At 40.5% G+C, this 21,014-nt stretch overlaps 1 protein-coding gene across 1 annotated transcript; it reads left to right on the plus strand.

Moving 5' to 3' along the window:
- The first annotated feature begins 939 nt into the window (after positions 1-939).
- Positions 940-20,573, plus strand: LOC117289007 (vacuolar protein sorting-associated protein 35-like). Its single transcript, XM_033769904.1, has 17 exons — positions 940-967; positions 2,355-2,453; positions 2,973-3,069; positions 3,585-3,708; positions 5,472-5,654; positions 6,199-6,412; positions 7,281-7,364; positions 8,424-8,533; positions 9,234-9,330; positions 9,810-9,958; positions 10,473-10,749; positions 13,083-13,172; positions 14,662-14,784; positions 15,598-15,777; positions 16,387-16,626; positions 17,768-17,911; positions 18,109-20,573. Exons 1-17 carry the CDS (start codon positions 965-967, stop codon positions 18,286-18,288), a joined length of 2,394 nt encoding a protein of 797 aa, XP_033625795.1. The 5' UTR covers positions 940-964; the 3' UTR covers positions 18,289-20,573.
- The last annotated feature ends 441 nt before the right edge of the window (positions 20,574-21,014 follow it).

Genomic DNA, 21,014 nt, shown 5'->3' on the forward strand with positions numbered 1-21,014 from the left:
AGTCGTTAATGGTCCCACGCAATGAGATAGTCGAGTTGTGGCGGTGCTCTCGCGAGATCACTGCTCTCGCGCGAATTGCTGGTTGCCCGACTTCTCACCAGCAGTTCGCGATCTCACAAGCACCGCCACAACTCGACTATCTCACCGCATGGGACCATTAACATCTTGTCCACAAGCCTATGTTTGAGTAGGTTTTCAATTTTTGTTAATGTGGACCGTAAATCCGTTAGAGAAAATATTGTTTCTTCACCATAGGTTATTGTTTAGTTTGTAAAAAAACATAATAAAGCTTTTAAGTTTTAATCATCTGTGAAACTGTGTTGTCACTTTGTTTTATTTCTTGAGTACAATTAATGAAGTTTTTCAATAGGGATGTTGCTGAAGTGAATGCCATTGCTGATCACTGGAGGGTTTCGTGAAGGGCGCTAATTTTGAAAGAGGCAATAAAGGGGATTTAGTTTGTCAGTTAATGTTGCTGTAACCATAAGCTACAAACGAAGCTACAAACTTAAACTGGGAAATTCTAGCCCCACCCCCTCCCTCGCCCCGGCCCGGCCAACCCCACTTTCTTGCCCCTTTGTTCAAATCAGATTCTAATTGTTCCTCCATGTTCGATGTCAATTAATTATAGCATTTGGGCAGGATATCAAGTTCTACACTGTAGGTTTTGATTGGTGTATATTTACACTGAAAGCCTGTGTAGCTTAAAATTCTTCCAACAACCCCCCTTCTTTCATATGGATCACTCCTTCTACCCCGCCCCTTCTAGTTTAGCAACACAATTTCCTAAACCATTCCTTGTGCTGCAGTGATCAAAGTCCTGTGCGACAAAATTTCCCACCTCTACCGGATTTGCAGAGTTCAGTGGTCCCCCTAAACATTCAATTCCTGATTATGCACGTTCAACTCGACGGGCTACCAGCGATCTAGTATACATTGGCGAGTGTGACACAAGTCGGAGAAGATGGTTCGTAAATTTGCTGTTGATATTGTTTTAAAATTAACTCTTTTTATGGGTGTTCGGCTTTAATGGAAATTTTCTAAATTCGGCTGGGTTTTACTGTAACTAGTATGTATGATGTAAGTTAATTAAAAACCCATTTCGCGTAAGGGAATAGTACTTGGGTGCTGGTATTTCATGTGGGTTGATGGAGCACCGCTTGTTAAAAATGCACTCGGTCAGTTGACGAGAAGCGAAGGGGGTGGGGATGTGTTCAGCAGTAGCTTGACTAACTCGATCTGCCAGAAGATGTAAACTAGCTGAACCAAATACTTCCTACAACACTTAAAGAGATCCTAGTCATTATTTTGAGCAGAAGATTGTTTAGGTCACTAATTCAATTCAATTCTAGCTAGATAATCAATTCAAACCATTTTTTGTGTGATTTACTTCAATTTACAAATACAAAAACAACCCAATGCAATGGCTTTGTCCATGACTTATTTCTGACCAGCGAGTGACCATATTTTTGACAACCGTATTTTGCCAAACTGGGACATGTCATCTTGCTACACTTAAAAATATCCTCAACATTGTCGAACTCGTCAGCATAATGTTTTGTATACAATATGGACACAAATGCAAGTTGGATAAATCTGTATTTCAGACTTCCTTTTTAAAATTTATTACAAGCTAAAGGCCCAATCACACAGGCCTCGATAACGATAACAAAAACGAGAATGTTAACAATGCACGCCCTCGATTGGTTGAATGAGCGTGGGCCTATTCTGCTTGGAGCAATAGACCGATCCATTAAGCCCCGCCCCATTGCGTATTGACCAATCACAATGCAACGAAGGTCCGACACTAAGGTCCAACATGCGTGTGCGTCTGCTTGGCGCGCGCGGCAGAGTTGTGCAGAAAGGCATTGGAGAGCCCCACGTGTTCTTGCTCACACGTGCGTCGTGGGCGGAGCCTACTGGATCGGTCTATTCAACCAATAGAATGCGTTCTCTTTGTGTCGTAAGCGTTAGGGCCTATCAATTTCGTTATCGCTGCAGTGTGACTTGGTCTTGACTGCGGTAATTAACAAAAATTATGTAAAAACTTTGCATATACCACCACTTTTTCACTCATTTTTACAAAGAGGAATATCTCATTTTGAGTAAATCAAATTCTTTTTTATTTCACAATGAATGAAAAAGTGGTGGCAGGATATGGAAACTTTTCTTATTTATGTTTCAAAGTGTCAGCAGTAATGATGTTAGTAGGCCTTATCCAAGTTGGCGACTTCGGCTGCAGCTATGGCTGTTCCTACATGTATTTAAGGAAGTTGCTATGGGCGCCCTTAACTTCTGTAGCCGTAGCCTCCAATTCAGACCTGGCATAAATTTTCATTGATGTTTTATTACAGCCTCAAACAGCGCAATCTCCCCAAGATGATCAGGAGAAGCTTCTTGATGAGGCTCAACATGTCGTCAAGATGCAGTCTTTCCAGATGAAAAGATGCCTGGTGAGGTTCTTTATAAAACCATGTAACTTAAAATCATACAAGGGTTCCATTTCATGAAGCTTGTAAGTAAAGTAAACATGGTTAGCTCCGAGAACAGAGCCTCACTTTCATGGCTCTGCTTACGGGCAACACATTCACCATTCGCCGCTTACTGTACAAGTGCCAACTTTCTGTGGTAGCTGTGTAAGCAAAGAATACCTAGTGATGTGGAGTACGCAATTTGAGCAGTTGGGCGTATGCTCCCCAGTGAGTTGAGAAAGTTAGAAGAATGTTTTAAAAGTTTTCCGGTAAACAGGGATAATAATGTTGTAAACTGCCTTGATTTCGCTATGGTCACTATGTTAGAACCAGTTATTACTAATATTATTATTTTTTTTTTGAGTATCCTTTCAAGGGTTGAGACCTCGTGACAAGTTAGCTTTCCTTTTACGTGTCGCCAACTTTCCATTCACATCATTTGTAGTTTTACTTGTCTCAATCAACAGTCATAGATTGGTTGATCTTGATTTCTTTATACAGGACAAAGGCAAGTTGATGGATGGTCTAAAGCATGCGTCCAACATGCTGGGAGAGCTACGCACCTCGATGCTGTCTCCAAAAAGCTATTATGAGCTCTGTATCCTTGTTAACAATTATTTTGTCAGCAGCCAACTTTATTTGGGAGCGTCTTTAAAGTCACATGCCTGGAATGTCCCCTGTAAGAAATGTGCCAAACTCTGTGGCAGTGGGATTCAGATTATACCATTGGTCTGTTAACCTATTAATTTTGATTTGTTAACCAGTATGTTAACCTTAACCATTTCAGCCTTAACTTGAGTCATTCTATAAACCTTGCATCATTCTGTTAACTTGAACCATTCCAGTTTGTTGTTAACCACAAAAATTCTGTTAACGTTAACCAGTATGTTAACTTTAACTATTCTGTTTACCTTAACAAGTCTGAAAACCTGAACCATTCTGTTGACCTGAACCTTTCTGCTAACCTGAACCATTCTATTTGCCTGAACCAGTCTGTTAACATTAACCAGTCTGTTTGACCTGAACTAGTCTTTTATCACCTGAACCATTCTGTTAACCCTAACCAATATCTTTACCTTAATCAGTATGTGAACCTTAACCATAATGTTACAGATATGCAGGTCTGTGATGAGCTTAGATACTTGGAGCAGTATCTTCTTGATGAATACCAGAAAGGTCATCGTATATCTGACCTCTACGAACTGGTACAGTACGCCGGAAACATAGTACCAAGGCTGTGAGTGTTATATGCACTATTTATAACTTTGGTTATAATCCCGATTAAGTCAATATTGTAAGCTTGGGCGGTTCCAGAAATTTGGGGCTTGGTTCCGGTTCCGAAAAAAAGCTCGGTTCTGAGACATACCCGGTTCCAATTCAATATAAAACATAAGCCGCCCGTCCCGAGCTCACACACACACAATTGAGCCGATCTATTTTAACTGAAAATAACCAAGTTAATCAGACATCGGTCCCGAGCTCACACACACACAATTGGAGCTGATCTATTTTTAACGAAAATACCAGAATACCCACCCCAAGTCAATCAGACATCGTGCCACCGAGCACCTATTCTCCCTGCATTTAAACAAGTCTTTGATTTAGCCGGCAGTACGTCCGTTGTGTAGCAGTACGTCCGTAGTGCAGTACGTCCGTAGTGCAGTACGTCCGTAGTGCAGTACGTCCGTAGTGCAGTACATCCGTAGTGCAGTACGTCCGTAGTGCATGCAGTGTGTCGTCTCTGTACATACAAGTGTACATGCCTGTACATGCATACAGTACTGTGTGTTTTGTGCATGGGGCAAGCTTTTATGAATATGGATATGTCGGCAGCCAATCACAGTGTGCTGTCTATTTGGACTTTGGACTCTGTACATGTACATGTATATGCATGAGATATACATGTATAGATGCCTATGCATTGGAGGGGGCTGTGCACTGTGTATGCAGCCACACGTGATAGTTGATACTCATGTCGGCTTGAAGCCTTTGCACACTGTATCTGCGGTCACCGCTTTCAACATCAAGCCTCAATTTCTAGAGCCGGTTCGTCGCAGGATCGGCTCCACAGAGCCTTTTATAGTTGGGACTCGGTCTTTTAAAATCGGAACCGACAAAAGCGGGTACCCGGTTCCACAGAAGAGTGGAACCGCCGGTCCGGTTTTCAATTTGGAACCGGGTAGAACCGGGTAACCGAAGGAACCGCCCAAGCTTACAATATTGCTATTAGCCCAAGTACATTCTATGCCGTGTTCTTCACGTTCTTCCTCATGCAACCTTCTCTTCCAGCATCAAACAGAACCCCCAGCAGGATGGATATGTGTGCATTTTACAAGTCTTATTATTATTATTATTATTTATTAGTAAAGCAGGAGACCAAGCCTTCTCCAATGTGGGCCCGGAACTCACTACCAGATAGCTGCAGAAATGCAAACTCACTTGACTCATTCAAGAAATTGTTTGAAGACTCACTTGTTTCGTCGACAGTGATTTGATTTGTTCTGGGCCATCTTTGATATTGATTTGATCTGTGCTGGAGACATCCAAGCGCTTTGCATCCTATGGAAAAGGAGTTCCAAATGCCCGCTTGTCGCTATTATTATTATTAGTAGTAAAGGAACGTTACAGAATTGGTAAGAAATAAAAACCGCGTAGATCACAGATTTACATAAAACTTACACTGTCTAATGATGATGATAGTAAAAAACATCCCTTGAAATATTTCTGTCTGAAATGTCATATTTGATGAGAAATAAATAATCTAACTTCGCGTTTGGAGTTTATCGCTCTCAGTGAGCGTTTTATTCATTTTTATTTTGGCATCGATGCAATGCAAAATTTGTAATCGGTCTTTCACTATTCTCTTGTGACCACACAGGTTTGTCAGTTTATGCATATGGTGGATTACATAAAGTGCTTACACTGCCAGCAACTGTTTTGTTAGCACAAACCAATTCTGTAATGTTCCTTTAATATACTTAAAACATTCTTTTTGTACAGATACCTGCTCATCACTGTAGGGATTGTTTACATCAAGACAAGCCAGCACTCTCGTAAAGACATCATGAAGGACCTGGTGGAGATGTGCCGTGGAGTTCAACATCCACTGCGAGGACTGTTCCTCAGGAACTACCTCCTACAATGCACACGGAATATCTTGCCTGATGGTACAAAAGAAGAGAAGTAAGAAATCGTTCGTCGATATTAAGCTTAGATATAAAGTAAAGCAAAGAGTGGCCATGAGCTCTTAAACGTCATAGTTGTGGCCTTCGATAAAGGCCCGAAGGAGAGGTCCTTACTCGCACGACCCTGCAGGGTTTTAAACAGGCGTTTAAGAGCAAGTCCCTGCCATTTAATTCCCATCAATGAAAGACGAAACATTTGTACATTTTCAAAAACTTTTCGGGTAGGCCTACTGACAATTTATTTTTGATGTTTGTACCTTTTCAAATTTTTTTGTTTATTTTTCAAAAACTTAAAAAAAATTCTGTAGGTGCGCGATGGGCTGTGCGCCGCGTGAACAAACAGGTTACGCGCTGGTACCAAAAACTATTGCAGCCCGCGTAATTGAAATGGCGGTCTTTAACAGCTCCAGCTATGTTAAGAGCAGCACTGTCCCGAGCAGCACCCTTTATGTTGTTGCAAATTTGTAGGTTTTCAAAAAGGAAACTGATATAGTACAATGATAAATCAATGATATTCCGTAAATTTTTCTTCAAACCATCAGTGAGAATGACTCGGGCACAGTTGAAGACTCCATAGATTTCATCCTCCTGAACTTTGGAGAGATGAACAAACTGTGGGTTCGAATCCAGCACCAGGGACACTCGAGGGAGCGAGAGCGAAGAGAGAAGGAACGGAAGGAATTGCGGATCCTCGTCGGCACCAATTTAGTCCGTATCAGTCAATTAGAGAATGTAGACATGAACAGATACCTTAAGGTACGTGGTTTGATCACCATTAAATATATGTTCATCTAACCCTCCCCTTGCTCAGCCGGATTTGTTGACACAATAATGTCAGCTTAAGCAGCTCTACGAAACTGTTCAAGTATTTCTGGTCCAGTGAAAATTTTAAGCTGCAACACCAATGCTCTTGTAGATTTTTGTACCTAAATTGGAGCTCTGAATACCCTCTAGCAACCAGGCAAGCTCGGTGGTCTATTGGTATGACAGCTAAAAAGGTCATGGCTTTGAATCTCACCCGAATAATGTGCCTGTGGATTTTTTTCTCTTTTCCACAGGACTCTGGTAAAGTATACAGTGCTCAACAAAATAAGAGTTATGCACAGATTTATACAATTAAAACATGTCAAAGTTGCTAAAATCATTTGCAAAAGCAGGTTTCTTAAACTCATGGGCAGTTACTTTAAGGTGTGTAAGGCCGTGTCCGAAACGACGACTTCGGCTACAGCTACGTCTAGATCAGCGCGTCTACCAGTGTTGAAGAATAGGCAGACGTGCGCGATCTAGCCGTAGCTGTAGCCGAAGTCGCCGTTTCGGACACGGCCTAACTGTTTAATAGACCCTTATCATGCTACCAACATCTTGGTCATGTTCCTTGTATCCCCTATCAGCAATGAATATAAAAACATTCATTGCATAAATAGAACCAGACTATTTCTCCTGCCAGTCTTGGTTTGGTTACATTGATCTAAATAGTAGAAATCAAGATGACCGCACTATGATAACAGTCTATTGCCCCTCTGATATAGTGTACCTCAGTGCTTGCCACAATTGTTTGAAATTAACCCTATCTCAGGATGATGATATTATGTGCATTTTTTCTGTGCTTCGTTTGACTTTACAGACAGTTCTTCCTGATATCTTAGAGCAGTGTGTGAGTTGTAGAGACAGCATTGCCCAAGAGTATCTGATGGAGTGTATTATTCAGGTTGGTCAGCTCCTTAGTTTATGTCCTTCATCTCTCTATGGGTGCGTTCGTTTAGCTTCCCTGGGGCGACACCGGTCTGCCCCCGGTACGTCCAAATAGCTTTGACGTCATTACAGGGGCTCAACCGGGTCTGCCCCCAGTGCCCTGCTTGTGGAGTGGGTCTCTTGGGGGTGACCCGGGGTGCATGGCGTCACCACGAGAGGGCGAAGTGTGATCGTTCGATTAGCTCTTGTCAGTGGCTCACCCATGTGAGCACTGCAGGGTCGACCCAGGGAAGCTTATCGAAATGCACCCTTTTTTTGTTCAACTGACCCTTGACCCTTGAGAAAATATAGGGTGGGTTTGATTAGGCTGGTCCCGTTTCCTTATCTGCAAGACAAGAACAGGTGTTGGCTTTATATAAATACATGTGTATATCAGATTTAACTGTGAATCTCTGGAACCGTGAAGGCCGTGTGAAATCATGCAGGGTCAAAGGTGATTATGTACATGGGCTGAACAGCAGATCTCTGGCGTAGTTCACGAGCCTCGAAGTGTGACGTCAGATGTTCAGGCTAGGGTTCAATTAGTTTCACCGGATCGATCCAGGTCTGACCCCAGTGTGTTCCAGTAGCTTTGACGTCATTGTTGTGGCTCACCCGGTCAGATCCAAGTGCCCTGCTTGTGGAGCGGCTTACTTGGGGCTGACCCAGGAGCATGACAACAAGAAGAACAAAAATTCTAAATGGCCACCATTTGTTTGTAATTCAGCAGGAAACTTTTCACCCTTCAATTTCGAACTGTTTTAAGAGAAGATAAAAAAAATCTGCTCTCAAAACAGTTAAAATTTTAACTTGTTGAGATATTATTTCTAAACAGTTGCAATCCAAATACCATTTTGACCCGTTGTCTTGTGGATTTTCCCATCAGCTTAAAGCCCTGAAAATCACTTAAACGCAATTTTAAAACATTCCTTAGAAGACTGTGGAACTGTGAAGAATAACACATCCGCAGGCAATTGTGTAGCCATGAAGAAGCCATTGTTTGATGGTTGTTCTTTGGCTATCTTGATTGATACAGGTGTTTCCAGATGAGTTCCATCTTCAGACCCTGAGCCCGTTTCTAAAGGGATGTGCCGAACTCAATAACAGCGTCAACGTCAAGAATATTATCATCGCACTCATCGATAGGTAAGAGTCCTTGTGCTATCATTCCGTCTTCACCTGGTCCCCTGTACAGAGTCATGAGTTTCATTGCTAATAGCTGGAAGTGAGCAGCTAATTTTTTTTGTTGCCCGCTCGAAAATTCCGGGTCATATTGAATATTGCAGTATTTTGGCGATAGACCTTTTCGCAAATACTGGGGCGCGCGCGTAAAGCTTGGAATTAGGTGCATTGTGGTCTAGCTGGTATCCAAATTTGATCCATATCTATCCCACAATGCACCTCATTCAACAGTCTGCGCTTGCGCATTGGTATTTGCGATAAGGTCTATGGTGAACTGTGGATCCCAAACTAAAAAAAACTTTAAAAACACTCTTAGTGTACTTGTGTGGATGAGAGAAGAGGCATAGTCACAGTGATAATGGCTTATAACGGGGCGGATGATGTTAGGGATGGAGGCAACATCAACTACAACTGTCTAAGATATTGTACATCATAGTTGAGACAGATTACTGCTCTTCGATCTTCTAGCACCTTATTGGTGGATAATAAGACGATATAAGACTGTATGGCGACGTAGGACTGTATTATTATTATTAGGGCCTCAAACCTTTGTTGTGGTTGAACCTGCAAATAATTTGTGGTGAAATAATTTTCAAACATGCATAGGTTTCCATATTTATGAGTTTGTAATTCCTTGTTTTTTTTTTCTTTTTTCTTGTTGCAGGTTGGCCTTGTTTGCCTGTAGAGATGACAGTGCTGGCATTCCCTCAGAACTCAAACTGTTTGACATCTTCTCAGAACAGATTTCTGCTATTATACAGGTAAATAATAAAAGGACAAATGATCAAAACGGTGAACTTTTTGTCTTGTTTATAATTGAAATTTTCTCAGGACTTTCTGATTTGGCTGCTATTTCCCACCTACCTGCCTACCTACAAATTTGGCTTTTATAAATCGTTGTTGTTACCTGTTCCTTGAAAAGTAGGGTCGTACTTCCATGAAATGACCCTGAAATATATGCTTGTAATGATAGTGAGCATAATGCAAAAAGTTTCCTGGAGATTACAAATCAGTAAAAATAGCTTGAACAAATGTAACATCCAAAGATCACAGGAAAGGTGACTTTGAGAGAAACAAATTTTCAAATGGATTCAATGTGTCAGTGTTTTTCCTGTTTCATCATCAAGTAGACATTGTATTCACCTGAAACGTTCACAGGTGACTTTCTTGATAATATTACCTATAAATCCGCATTACGTTGACAAAATCCAAACGATGATCTGATCTTTGAAACTTTCAGGCCCGACCTGACATGCCGACAGAAGATGTTGTGGAGTTACAAGTGTCCCTCATTAACCTTGCCCTGAAGTGCTATGAAGACAGAGTCGACTACATCGATAAGGTGCTCAACACAACGGTAGAGATCTTCAAGAAGCTTGGCATCGAACAGTAAGTTCACAAACATTCCTCAGGGCTCAACCACCAAATCTTTGTCGGTTGAAAACAGTCACACTCGGGATCCATTCCACCCATATCCATTTTAACGTAAGCTTAGAAATCCAGTTTGTAATTAAGATCTCACATATTTGCAGGCCTTACACTTCAGGGAGGCAGCAAAGGCGATTGCCTGCATGCCCCCTGGTCATTGCCTCGGTGCCCTTGAAATGCTCCAGTAGAAATTTACAATTTCCTCACAGGGTGCCCTTTACCAAGGAGAAAATGCCTTGGTGCCCTTGCCTTTTCAAAAACGAAGCATGCAGGCCTGTGTTGGTCCAAGGCATAGATCTAAGAAATGATCAATTTGTTTCATTCCTTTTTTTTTTAGATAAGCAGGAAAGAATGCTTGTTTAATATGTGCTTCACTGGGGTTTTGAGTGTCGGCAGTTGTTTTGTTTTTTAAAGCATAAATCTCAGTCAACTTTGTTTAGACTCAATCTGTATATATTGGGTTTTCTTTCAACAGTGGGTCACTAGCACACTCCAGCCCTGTTGCTAAGGAGCTGACCCGCATGCTGAAGATCCCTGTGGACACCTACAACAACATCCTCACCCTCCTCAAGCTGGAGTACTTTGCACCTCTCTTTGAGTACCTTGACTATACGGGACGCAAGAACATGAGCCTTCACGTTGTGAACAGTGCGTTAGATAACGGGAATCTGGTCCTGCTAGCAGACCAAGCTGACATCATCCTGGGGATGGTGGCACCACTCGTCAAGGATCAACCTGATCAACCGGAAGAGGTAAGGGCATTCAAATTATTCACCCAAAGTCAGCCATGATATTCTTCCTTTTTCAATCTGATTTCTGATTGTTTTTTTAACCCCTTAGAAAATAAGTAAGATTATTAATAACCAGCCCGGACACTGGACACGTTTGGTAATTGTCAATACCAGTCTTCTCACTTGGTGTATCCCAACATATGCATAAATTACAAACCTGTGAAAAGTACCAGTCCAAGAAGCGCATTGGCCTTAATTTACACATCGGACGGCAATTTGTACGAAGCAACCTGTACTCTAGCTTGTGCATGGGGAGAAAGAATCTTGTGTACAGGATACTTGTTTGAAAATATGTGTCATTTAACAAAGACATCAACTTTTTAACCGTCTGCTAATTTTTGTAAACAAGATATCCACAAGAAAAAGCATGAATATACTTCAATTTGAAACTTAGTTGTATATTCTTGTTGATATTTTTGTTAAATCGGAGGTAATTAATTATAAATAAAGAGCAGTTTTGTTTTAAACTGTAAAAAAAACCCCAAAGTAATGCCCTGAAATTGATGAAAAGTTACTCATCTGCAGACTATAAGTCCAGCCGGAGCGTCTGTACACGTGTACAATATAGAAAGGTCTCTATTAGGGGGGGCTATACAATAATGTTGTGTAACCATAGCCCAGCGGCTTTTTGAGACCAAACAAACCCAGCACTAACTTGGTAGTGGCACCCCTGCTATTGCCTTGGGTCACCCCCTGACCAGTCAGCTGTCACTCAACCTTCACTTCCAGCCACCTGCCACTAGCTGTCAATATCCCCTTTATAGAGCCCCTGGGGGATAGACTCCCATTACTTGCCATTTACCTCTACTGGATGTCTGCTGGATGGTAGACCCAATCTAATGTTATGGTCTAATCAGACAGGCTCCAGCTGGCATCACTGAGGGGGGTTGGGTGGTATAACCTCAATAGGCTGTGGGTGACTGGGTGAAAGGTTAGGGTGTACATAGTGCATGTGTACTACTAAGTACTTGTGTGCATGTGTGTACAAGAATATGTATATTGCCATGTCCCTACCATGGTAATATAATGTCCTTGCTCTATTCTATGCATTGTACACAGTGTACTTGCCTTGCACTGCAACATATACAGATATAAAAGCATGGGGTAGGAATCGTCTTAAAGGCAAAGTTTGCCTTTTGGAACTGTTTGACTGTTTTTTTTTCAACCCTATAAAAATATAGGAAAACGCATTTTTGTAATGGGACCAAAAAACAGTGGACATGTGATTTTTTTCCAATAATTTATCATATTTATTTATTTATTATTATTTAACTTAAAAAAAATTGTCCAGGTCAAGACAAAAGCTTAAAATAAAAAAGACCCAAGTGCTGAGAGATAAATGCTTTCTGAATACATGCAGAGATGAGACCCACAGTGCGTTGGCACATCCTTTGTGCTTGGTTTTTTAAATGTTTTCTTAAGTGACTTGTACTCAATAGTTAAAATTTTGCCAAGTAATTGTGTATGCTGAGTCTGTGCTCCAAACAGCGACGACTTGCGATCATCAGCCTCCTGTTTACCAAACTTTGTTGAGCCTTGAACCCATTGTGTCTCTTTTGCCGATCGATCATTTTCCCTATATGGACCCAGAATCTGGAGCCAACTTCCACAATACATCAGAGAAAGCTCACCTGATTTAGGAGGTGTATCATCCATAACGTTTCTCCTGTTTGTGCCCATACATCAGCGCCTAAGAGCAAAATTGATTTTGGCGCTTTATAAATTTCTTTGGCGCTTTATACATTTTCTTTTGATTCATTGATTGAGTATAGTCTTATAGTTTACAGTGTTGGCGATTAATTGTTCTATCAGTTGTGTGATTCCAAATTTTCTGGAAAAGTAAAGCAGACACCAAAAGGACAAAGAGACAGTCCACATTGTGTTCAAACCTGTAGTTTTGTGTATATCTGAAAGATACTGGGTCAAGCATTGTATATTTGGTTTGCGCTAACACCATGTGTGTATCTACTTGCCAGGTACAGTTTGTTCTTAGAGAACTGTCTTGCTTTATTCTACTACCGTGGATTGTTTGGGTGTTTGGAAGACTTCTCAGTTCTGAAAAGAACTGTCCTGCTTATTAACTATTACCTGGGCGGATGGTATAGAAATAGGCTGGGACTACTACTTAATAATAGCTTATTCTAGTTTCGTAATTAACTGTACTTCCGCAGACTCAGTTCTTGAATTGGTCTCAACGTTTCGACTAGCTTGCTGTAGTCATCGTCAGGAGACTGTCTAGAATAGTTCAGGAAATATCACATTCATCAATTGTGTTCCTTTTTTTATTCTTGCAGGAAGATGCTGATGATTTTGCAGAGGAGCAAGGTTTGATGGGAAGGTTCGTCAACTTACTACAGGCAGAAACGGCCGACCAGCAAGCCATGGTCAGTATAGGATGTACATGTAGATCAGTCAGACCTTGCGTTTCATTATTATATGTTTTTTTTAAGTAGCCCACCAGGCTAGTAAACTTGTGCATTTTACTTGCCCCCGGGAACTTCAAGTAGCCCAGGGCCCAATTTCACAGAGCTGCTAAGCACTCAAATTTGCTTAGCATGAAGTTTCTTCCTTGGTTAAAACAGGATTACCAACCAAATTTACACGTGATTTTCAGGATAAGCAAACAACAGCTTATTACTAGCCTTGCTCAAGGCAGTCGCATTATTCGCTCCGAAAAGACGCCGCTGTAAACCCACCCGTAAACCCTGTGCGTGGTGCGTGCGATCACACCGCATGACCCACCCGTATACACACTGTCACATCGTACGACTACTGTGCATCCGCACTCGTACCACTAAGCCGTCAGGCCGACAGCCTTGTCGGGTCTGTAACTTCCGGGTTTAATGTGTTGTATTGAAAAATTTCCACAAGTGGAAAAAAATGGGGGGGCTCTCGGATATGCTAGTATGCAGGCCATGAATATGTATATCTTTCGTCAGACCTTTCAGACAACACAGGATGTGAGGCAAATGAATTATTCATTTTGACGTCCAATCACGCACTTCCCTTATCACGACCTTTTGACCCTATGCGTCCGTGGTGGTGGTGTGTGATGTAAACATGTCTCGTCTTTCGCGAGGATTATGGTAATGAGCTGACCGTGGGAACTCTTCGCTTATTATAGTAATGAGGTCAATGGCTTCAACAAAGACCCTACAAGGCTGTCGGCCTGACGGCCTCCGCATGCGGATAGTGTACGGGGGCATCGTGTCGTGCGATTTACGCACAGTGAATACGGGTGGGTTTTTATACAGCGGCGGCCTTTTTTCGGAGTGAATAATTCGACTGCCTTGAGCAAGGCTAGCTTATTACCAGTAACAAGCAATATGCAACAAGTAGAAATTTTGTTGGTAACCCTATTTTTATCAAAAAAGAAATTTTAATGCTAAGCAAATTTTCGTGCTTAGCAGCTCTATGAAATTGGGCCCATATTATAAACGTGAAGGGGTGAGACGGTGTGTTAAATCAAGTGGTACAAGTGAAGGTGTACACTGAAGGGACAATGAGTGAAAGACCTTCTGCACACAAAGAATGTATGCATAACATTTTTTGGAAATTTGCATCAAGATCAACAATATTAATTTTGGTTATCCTTATACACCGCTGTGTGTAAGCACTGTATACCCGGTACTTTCCCAAGCTCTGTAAAAAAAAACTGCCTGTGTTTTCTTTTTACAGAGCTCAGGAAAGTACTGCATATACACTGTGCTAACACACATCGGTGTATATGGGTAAAATAAAAATTCAATTTTAATGCTTGGCGCAATAAACAGCATAGTGACTTACCAGTAATGGGGGCTTGTTTCGATTTTCACTTGGAGTCGTCCAATGAAATCACCTCCATTAATCTCCCGTTGTTACTGTTTTCTGCAGATGTTACGCACAGCTCAAAAGCATTTCGGCACCGGTGGAGAGAAGCGAATCAAGTTCACGTTACCGCCCCTTGTCTTTGCAGCCCATCGCTTGGCCTACCAGTACAAAGACTTGGCAGAGGAGGTATGTAACAAGGGTTATTCCCCTGCCCCCCCCCCCCCACAAACCCCAACCCAGTTCACCCCATGATGGCCTTTAAGCCTAATGTTTCAACAAAGAGAATCTTAAGAAGAAACTATAAATAAATAGTACACTTGCGGGTACAACCATGTGTAAACCTCTTTGTTGTGTGAGTGTTGGCTCTGAGAAGAGGCATGTGTTTAATTGTGTAAACTGAACATTTCAATTGGTTATACTTCCTGAAAAACACAAGTTTCAAAATCTTTACCCTACTTCTCCGAGTAGCATTTTTCGGCAAGGTGACCAATCATTTAAAACCATTTAATGGCACAAAGACGGTCAAAATAGGGAGATGCCGACATTAGAGCTAGTTGGCTCAGTTGGTAGAGCACTGGCACATTAATCCAGAGGTCACAGGTTCAAATCCAATGTACCATTTGTGACTGCCATCTTGCTTATTTTTGCTTAGCAGAAAATTTTTGAGCATTGTTGTTTGCTTAAAAATTTTCTTTGTTCACCCTGAACTTACATTTATCATTCTGTAATGGATTGGGCTTTTTTCTTCAGCTGCGCCAAGCATCTGGAACTTTCTACTACTTAATCTTAGATCTTGTCTTTGTACCACAACATTCAAATCTCTTCTCAAAACTTATCTTATGTCACAGGTTTTCAAGGACTAATTTTGTTGTGTCTGTTTTTCTTTGTTTTCTTTGTTTTGTTTATTTTTGTTTTTTTACTGCGCCTTGAACACCAAGCAGAGTGAATACGCATTACAAGTCGTATTATAATTATTATTATTATTACTATTATTATTAGGATGAGAAATGGGAAGCCAAATGTCGTAAGATTCTACAGTTCAGCCATCAGACGATCTGCACCCTTTCCAAGGCGGAGTGTCCGGAGCTGTCTCTTCGTCTCTTCCTGCAGGGCGCCCTCGCAGCCGGCACCGTGGAGTTTGAAAACCATGAGATGGTGGCTTACGACTTCATGTCACAGGTAAGGAGATATCAAATAATAAACCACCAGTGAAACTGACTCACAATTCAAATGAGAGGGTAACAGTTGTCCTCTTTTATTTCGATACTTTAAACTTAAAGGCACTTGACACTATTAGTAATTACTAAAAATAATTGTTGGCACAAAAACTTACTTGGTAACAAGCAATGGAGAGCTGCTGTATAAAACATTGTGAGAAACGGCTCCCTCTGAAGTAATGTAGTTTTCGAGAAAGAAGTAATTTTCCACGAATTTGATTTCGAGACATTAGATTTTGAGGTCCCGAAATCAAGCATCTGAAAGCACACAATTTCGTGTGACAAGGGTGTTTTTTCTTCCATTATTATCTCGCAACTTCAACGACTAATTGAGTTCAAATTTTCACAGGTTCGTTATTTTGTGCATATGTTGAGATACACCTAGTGAAAAGACTGGTCTTTGAAAATTACCAATAATGTCCAGTGTCTTTAACCCTAACCGTAATTATTGGCCTATACCTCATAACAAACGTCTTCTTTTCAGACCACATGTTTTTAAGATGGAGAGAAAGTTCTCAAGAACGCTATAAAAGAACCCAATATTATTATTATTAACGTCTTCTCGATGCAGTGTTTTGCATGTTTCGAAGATGAGATCTCCGACTCGAGAGCAAAGCTGGCAGCCATCAGTCTCATCATAGCCACCCTCGAACAGATAAGCTTCTTCGGTGAGGAGAACCACGAGCCGCTGCGAACGCATTGCGCCCTCATCGCCTCGAAGCTCCTCAAGAAACCCGACCAGTGTCGAGCGGTCGGGATGGTGTCACATCTCTTCTGGTCGGGGAAGACGCTGGAGAGCGAGGGAGAGGAGGTAAGATTGAAAAAGATAAATCCTCAGCGGCTTTTTGCAAGCTTGCATGGAGATTAAAGTTGTCCTTAAGACCCCATCTTTACTGTACCCTTGTGTAATCATGACTTATTTGTTTTGACTACAATCTCCCACTCAACATTTGCTCATTTGCATCAATTGCATGTACAAAAGGGCAAAGACACATCTCTTAAAAATTTGCTTTTAAATGTTACAATTTTTGATCTTGTATTGGGTACAACCAAAATTTAAGTTTGTTATACCCGATGCAAATTTCCATCTATTAAATCTTTTTATTGTTATCCATTTTATTACCTCACTGTCTTTTTATACCAGTTTTTGTAATATTTATCCCAGTGAATATGTTTAGCAATGTTAACAATGCATTGCATATTGTCTTTGAGTTAAAAAAATTATAGTGATCATAGTTGGTTACCTCTGTTATTTTTCTAATAATTTGAGGTATTTTGTTTGCATTGTTATTTCCATTTTTATCCTTGTCACTGTCACGTGTACTTTATGTTATTGTTCAGTTCAGTAATGTCTTGTTCTGATTGCATATTTTGTTCTTTACCCAATCAATGACTGTTGAAAAGTGCATTGAATCGATGTGATTGTATTTGTGCTTAAGAAAACTTGCATTTGTTTTTCTCATTTGTGGTGTGTCATGACCAGGCTGTTTAGCGCATCAAATTAATGTCCTGGCAGTTCAAAGTCACCAGGTTGTTGATTCGAGTCTCATTCATGACACTTGGTCCTTTACTATAGTTGCTTGTTTTATTACTATTAAAAGTACTGAATATAAATATTATTTAGTACTGAGTATACAGTGCTAATACAGTGCAAGGGTTAGACCAAAATTAATATTCTTTTACCCCAATGCAAATTTAACATCTATAAATATTGTTATTATTATTCTTCTTTATTTTTTGTATTAATTATACTACCAGTGTATTTATTCTGTGCTTTTTTTTTTAAAGTCAAGTAGGCCCCTCAAAACCCGTGTTCGTCAGACATTCTTTTAGCAAGGCCTAATAAAGTAGTTAAGAACTTATTTGATTCATGAACTTATTTGGAAGAAAACAAAATTATAATTGCATTTCTGCACAACGATATTTTAATTTGCTTGAATGCTTTGTTGCAGCTCAAGTTTTCCAAAAATGTTGGTGAATGTTTGAAGAAAGCCCTACGCATTGCCAAGCAGTGTATGGATCCCACGGTGCAAGTACAGCTCTTTGTCGAGATCTTCAATCGGTACATCTACTACTTTGAGAAAGGAAACGACCAGGTACGAATGGCATTGAACTCTTATAAGTTTTTGTGTTGATGTTCTGAATTGGGACATTGTCAAAGTAAGAAAATGACTAATCAAACAGTTTTAGCTAACCAGGAAGGTTGAGGAAGACGTCATTTCCCTCATATATTTTCTTTGTTGCACTATTCATTTATTCCTTGTTTTTTATCTTTGTTTTGTTTTTCATCCAGGTAACAGTTCAGATCCTCAATCAGCTGATTGAGAAGATTCGGGAGGACCTCCCAAATCTTGAAGACAACGACGAGACGGAGCAAATCAACAAGCACTTCACCAACACCCTGGAGCACGTCCGCAACAAGATGGACTCGGGAGAGTCGGACGGACCCTCGTACGAGGGCATGGTCTTGTGAAGAGACTCCTCTTCACTCACCTCTGGAAAATATTCACATTAAAAAGTGACGAATTTAACTTCCTTCCTTATCCCCATACCTGCCAACTGTTCAGGGGCTTAAGCACAAAAAGTAGCTTAGCACAACACAGGTTTGTCAACCAGAACATGGTTACCAGCCAAACTACCATGTCAAATGTACAATTTGTGACTGGTATTCTGCTCATTTCTGCTTAGCAGACAATTATTAAGCAACATTTTCTGCTCAGAACCAGCTCTATGAAATTGGGCCCTGATTAAACTGAATCAGTTTGTGAGATTACAGCCCACATCAGAACATTCGTATTTCGGACAATGACAGCAAAGAATTTGTTTTATCAAATTCTGGCAAAAGAGGGTCCCTTCTTGTGACAGTAGAGATTTCCTTAAGGGATACAATGCTTTGTGTACATCGTTTGAATACATGTACATACATTACATCAATTGTATGGGTACATGTAATTAGCTTTACTCACATGACTTCTTGTGTCACTATCTGGTCACTAAAAAAAACTGGCATTCCTATTTCTGAGGTTTTGATGTTGGCAGGTAGGTATCCCAGCATCAATTTCACTCTTTATCCCTTCACTGTATCTGATTCAAAGGTCGGTACTGTGAAATCTTCTTTCCAAGGTTTTTCTTTCTTCCTTTGAATGTTGGTACTCTTTACCTGCATTGCTATGTCTCACTGTCTTAACCCTAAAGAGACCACAGCGGCCGGAAAAGGCTTGTACCAAAGTGCCCATAGCGGCCGCAAACAGCTCTTAGAACTGACTTGTTTCACTCAAACAAAAAATGTCAAAGTACAATTCATTTCCTGGATAGCGTTTTTGAAAATGAAAGGCTGAAGTTAATGTTTTTTTAACTTTTTTTTTTTTTTTTTTCTCGAGATATTGCCTAACATCTCAAGGCCAGACAGCCACTTCCAGGTGTGGGTAACACTTAACTGATTTGGGCTGTCCACCCAAAATTCACTGTCACCAGGGACATGTTGCTACCTACTCCTAGGGCTGAAAACAGGCCTCTGAAACAGGCCTCATTGGTTTTCAAAACATGCTGAAACTCTATCAGCAACTGGTTGTTTAGAGCATGTTGTGATGCAATTTCCGCAGTTTCCAAAACATCAACAAAATGTTGCCCTATCTTTTCTTGTTTTCCTTCTTTTTTGTTGTTGACACAAAACAAAAAACAAAACAACTTCTGATGTGAATATTTTCCTGACATTCTTTTCTTCTTCGTCTCGTCTCTTTGTCTCGAAAGCAAGGATATTATATTTGACACACTACATCGTTGTGTTTCCTTGTATATGTATATATGACAATTTTTTTACATAATATCTGTATACAGGCAACAGTGAAGTCGCTCAAGTCACATGACCTGACAATCTGGATTGTATTGAGAACAAAAATCTTATTGTTTCAACTCTTTTAACAATTAAATGCTGTAAAAAGATTAAAGTCACATCATGGCCCTTCTGAAACCATTAGAAAGCTATTGCGGAAATGATCTACCCATGTGAATATCGCCGAATATGATCGAGCATTGTCCCAAAGCTCGGCATTTAATTGGCCGACCAGTTTTACCAATGCTTAATAAAGCCATTTGTAACGGGCAGTTGAAGTCAAAGATGATATGAAACCATGCAATGATCATGAACTGCACGTTTACCAGTTAACCACGTCAACTGAGTCCCACAAAAACACACAGATTTTGTGTAATTTTGGGCAACCAAAAGGCAACAAACTTAAAACACAAAGTTGAAACCATATTTCCACCGACTGTAGGTTGCCGAGATGAGAGCATACTTCATGGCCGAAGTCATTTATAAAGGTTGAATTCAATCAAATAAGCTCAAAATTTGACTTCTACTAAAAAAATGGCATAATTCACGATGCCATTTTTCCTAGCAGTGTGTAATACAGGCTTTCGATCATCGCCCAAATTAGGTCTACATTGTTTATTGAGCATTGTTCATGTTGAGCATGTTCTTTGTACATACATTAGCAAATGTCTGCATACTTAAGAGTTTTGGGTCATGGGGTACATACATGTAGGTAAACTGCAATGCAATTTATATCTGTGTATAAGTAAGGCACATGGTGGCAGTATACTCAAAGGTTAAGCCACCACAGCAAAAAACATCTCTAAACTGAAAGGAAATCATTCAAATTCTTGGCTGATATGGTGGTTATGCTTTTCTTTTTGCTTCATAAGTGCCAGTCGTCGATTTCACCAAACTCTTCCTAACTGAGAATTAATCTTAGGACTTGAGACGTTAGGACGCATTGAACCCAGGACAGGTTACTCATCCTAACCTGAGATTAGACCCAGGATTAATCCTAGTGGTTTGTGAAATCGGCTGCATGCTGACTTGGAAACAGAGTACAAACCTTGAGGGCTCTAGACAGTTTCCTTTTGTAATTTGGGTGATAGCAAAGTTGCATGTCTGTTACAAAGAAGCTTCTGACATACTTGCTAAGTAGGTTTTGTTTGAGGGTACTCCAGCAAAGCTAGTGAGATTCACGCACTTAAAAACTCAGTTCAGTAATTAGACAACCAAGATTTGGTGCGAAGTTGAAGTGTGCTCAACTTTCATGAGTTTTCTGTGCTTCTTTTTTCAGTTTTTACTTGCTTGATCTTTGCATGTGTGATTTCAAGCCTTGCCTTGCAAAAAGTACAGACTTTGCAGATTGTTGTCAAGAATCCTAT

Source organism: Asterias rubens, chromosome 4 (genome assembly GCF_902459465.1).
Source record: "Asterias rubens chromosome 4, eAstRub1.3, whole genome shotgun sequence".
Classification (NCBI taxonomy): Eukaryota; Metazoa; Echinodermata; class Asteroidea; order Forcipulatida; family Asteriidae; genus Asterias; species Asterias rubens.

Coding starts and splice junctions, on each gene's coding strand:
- LOC117289007 (XM_033769904.1), top strand. Junction 3,709..5,471: donor GGAAACATAGTACCAAGGCT/GTGAGTGTTATA, acceptor CTTTTTGTACAG/ATACCTGCTCATCACTGTAG. Junction 6,413..7,280: donor ACATGAACAGATACCTTAAG/GTACGTGGTTTG, acceptor TTGACTTTACAG/ACAGTTCTTCCTGATATCTT.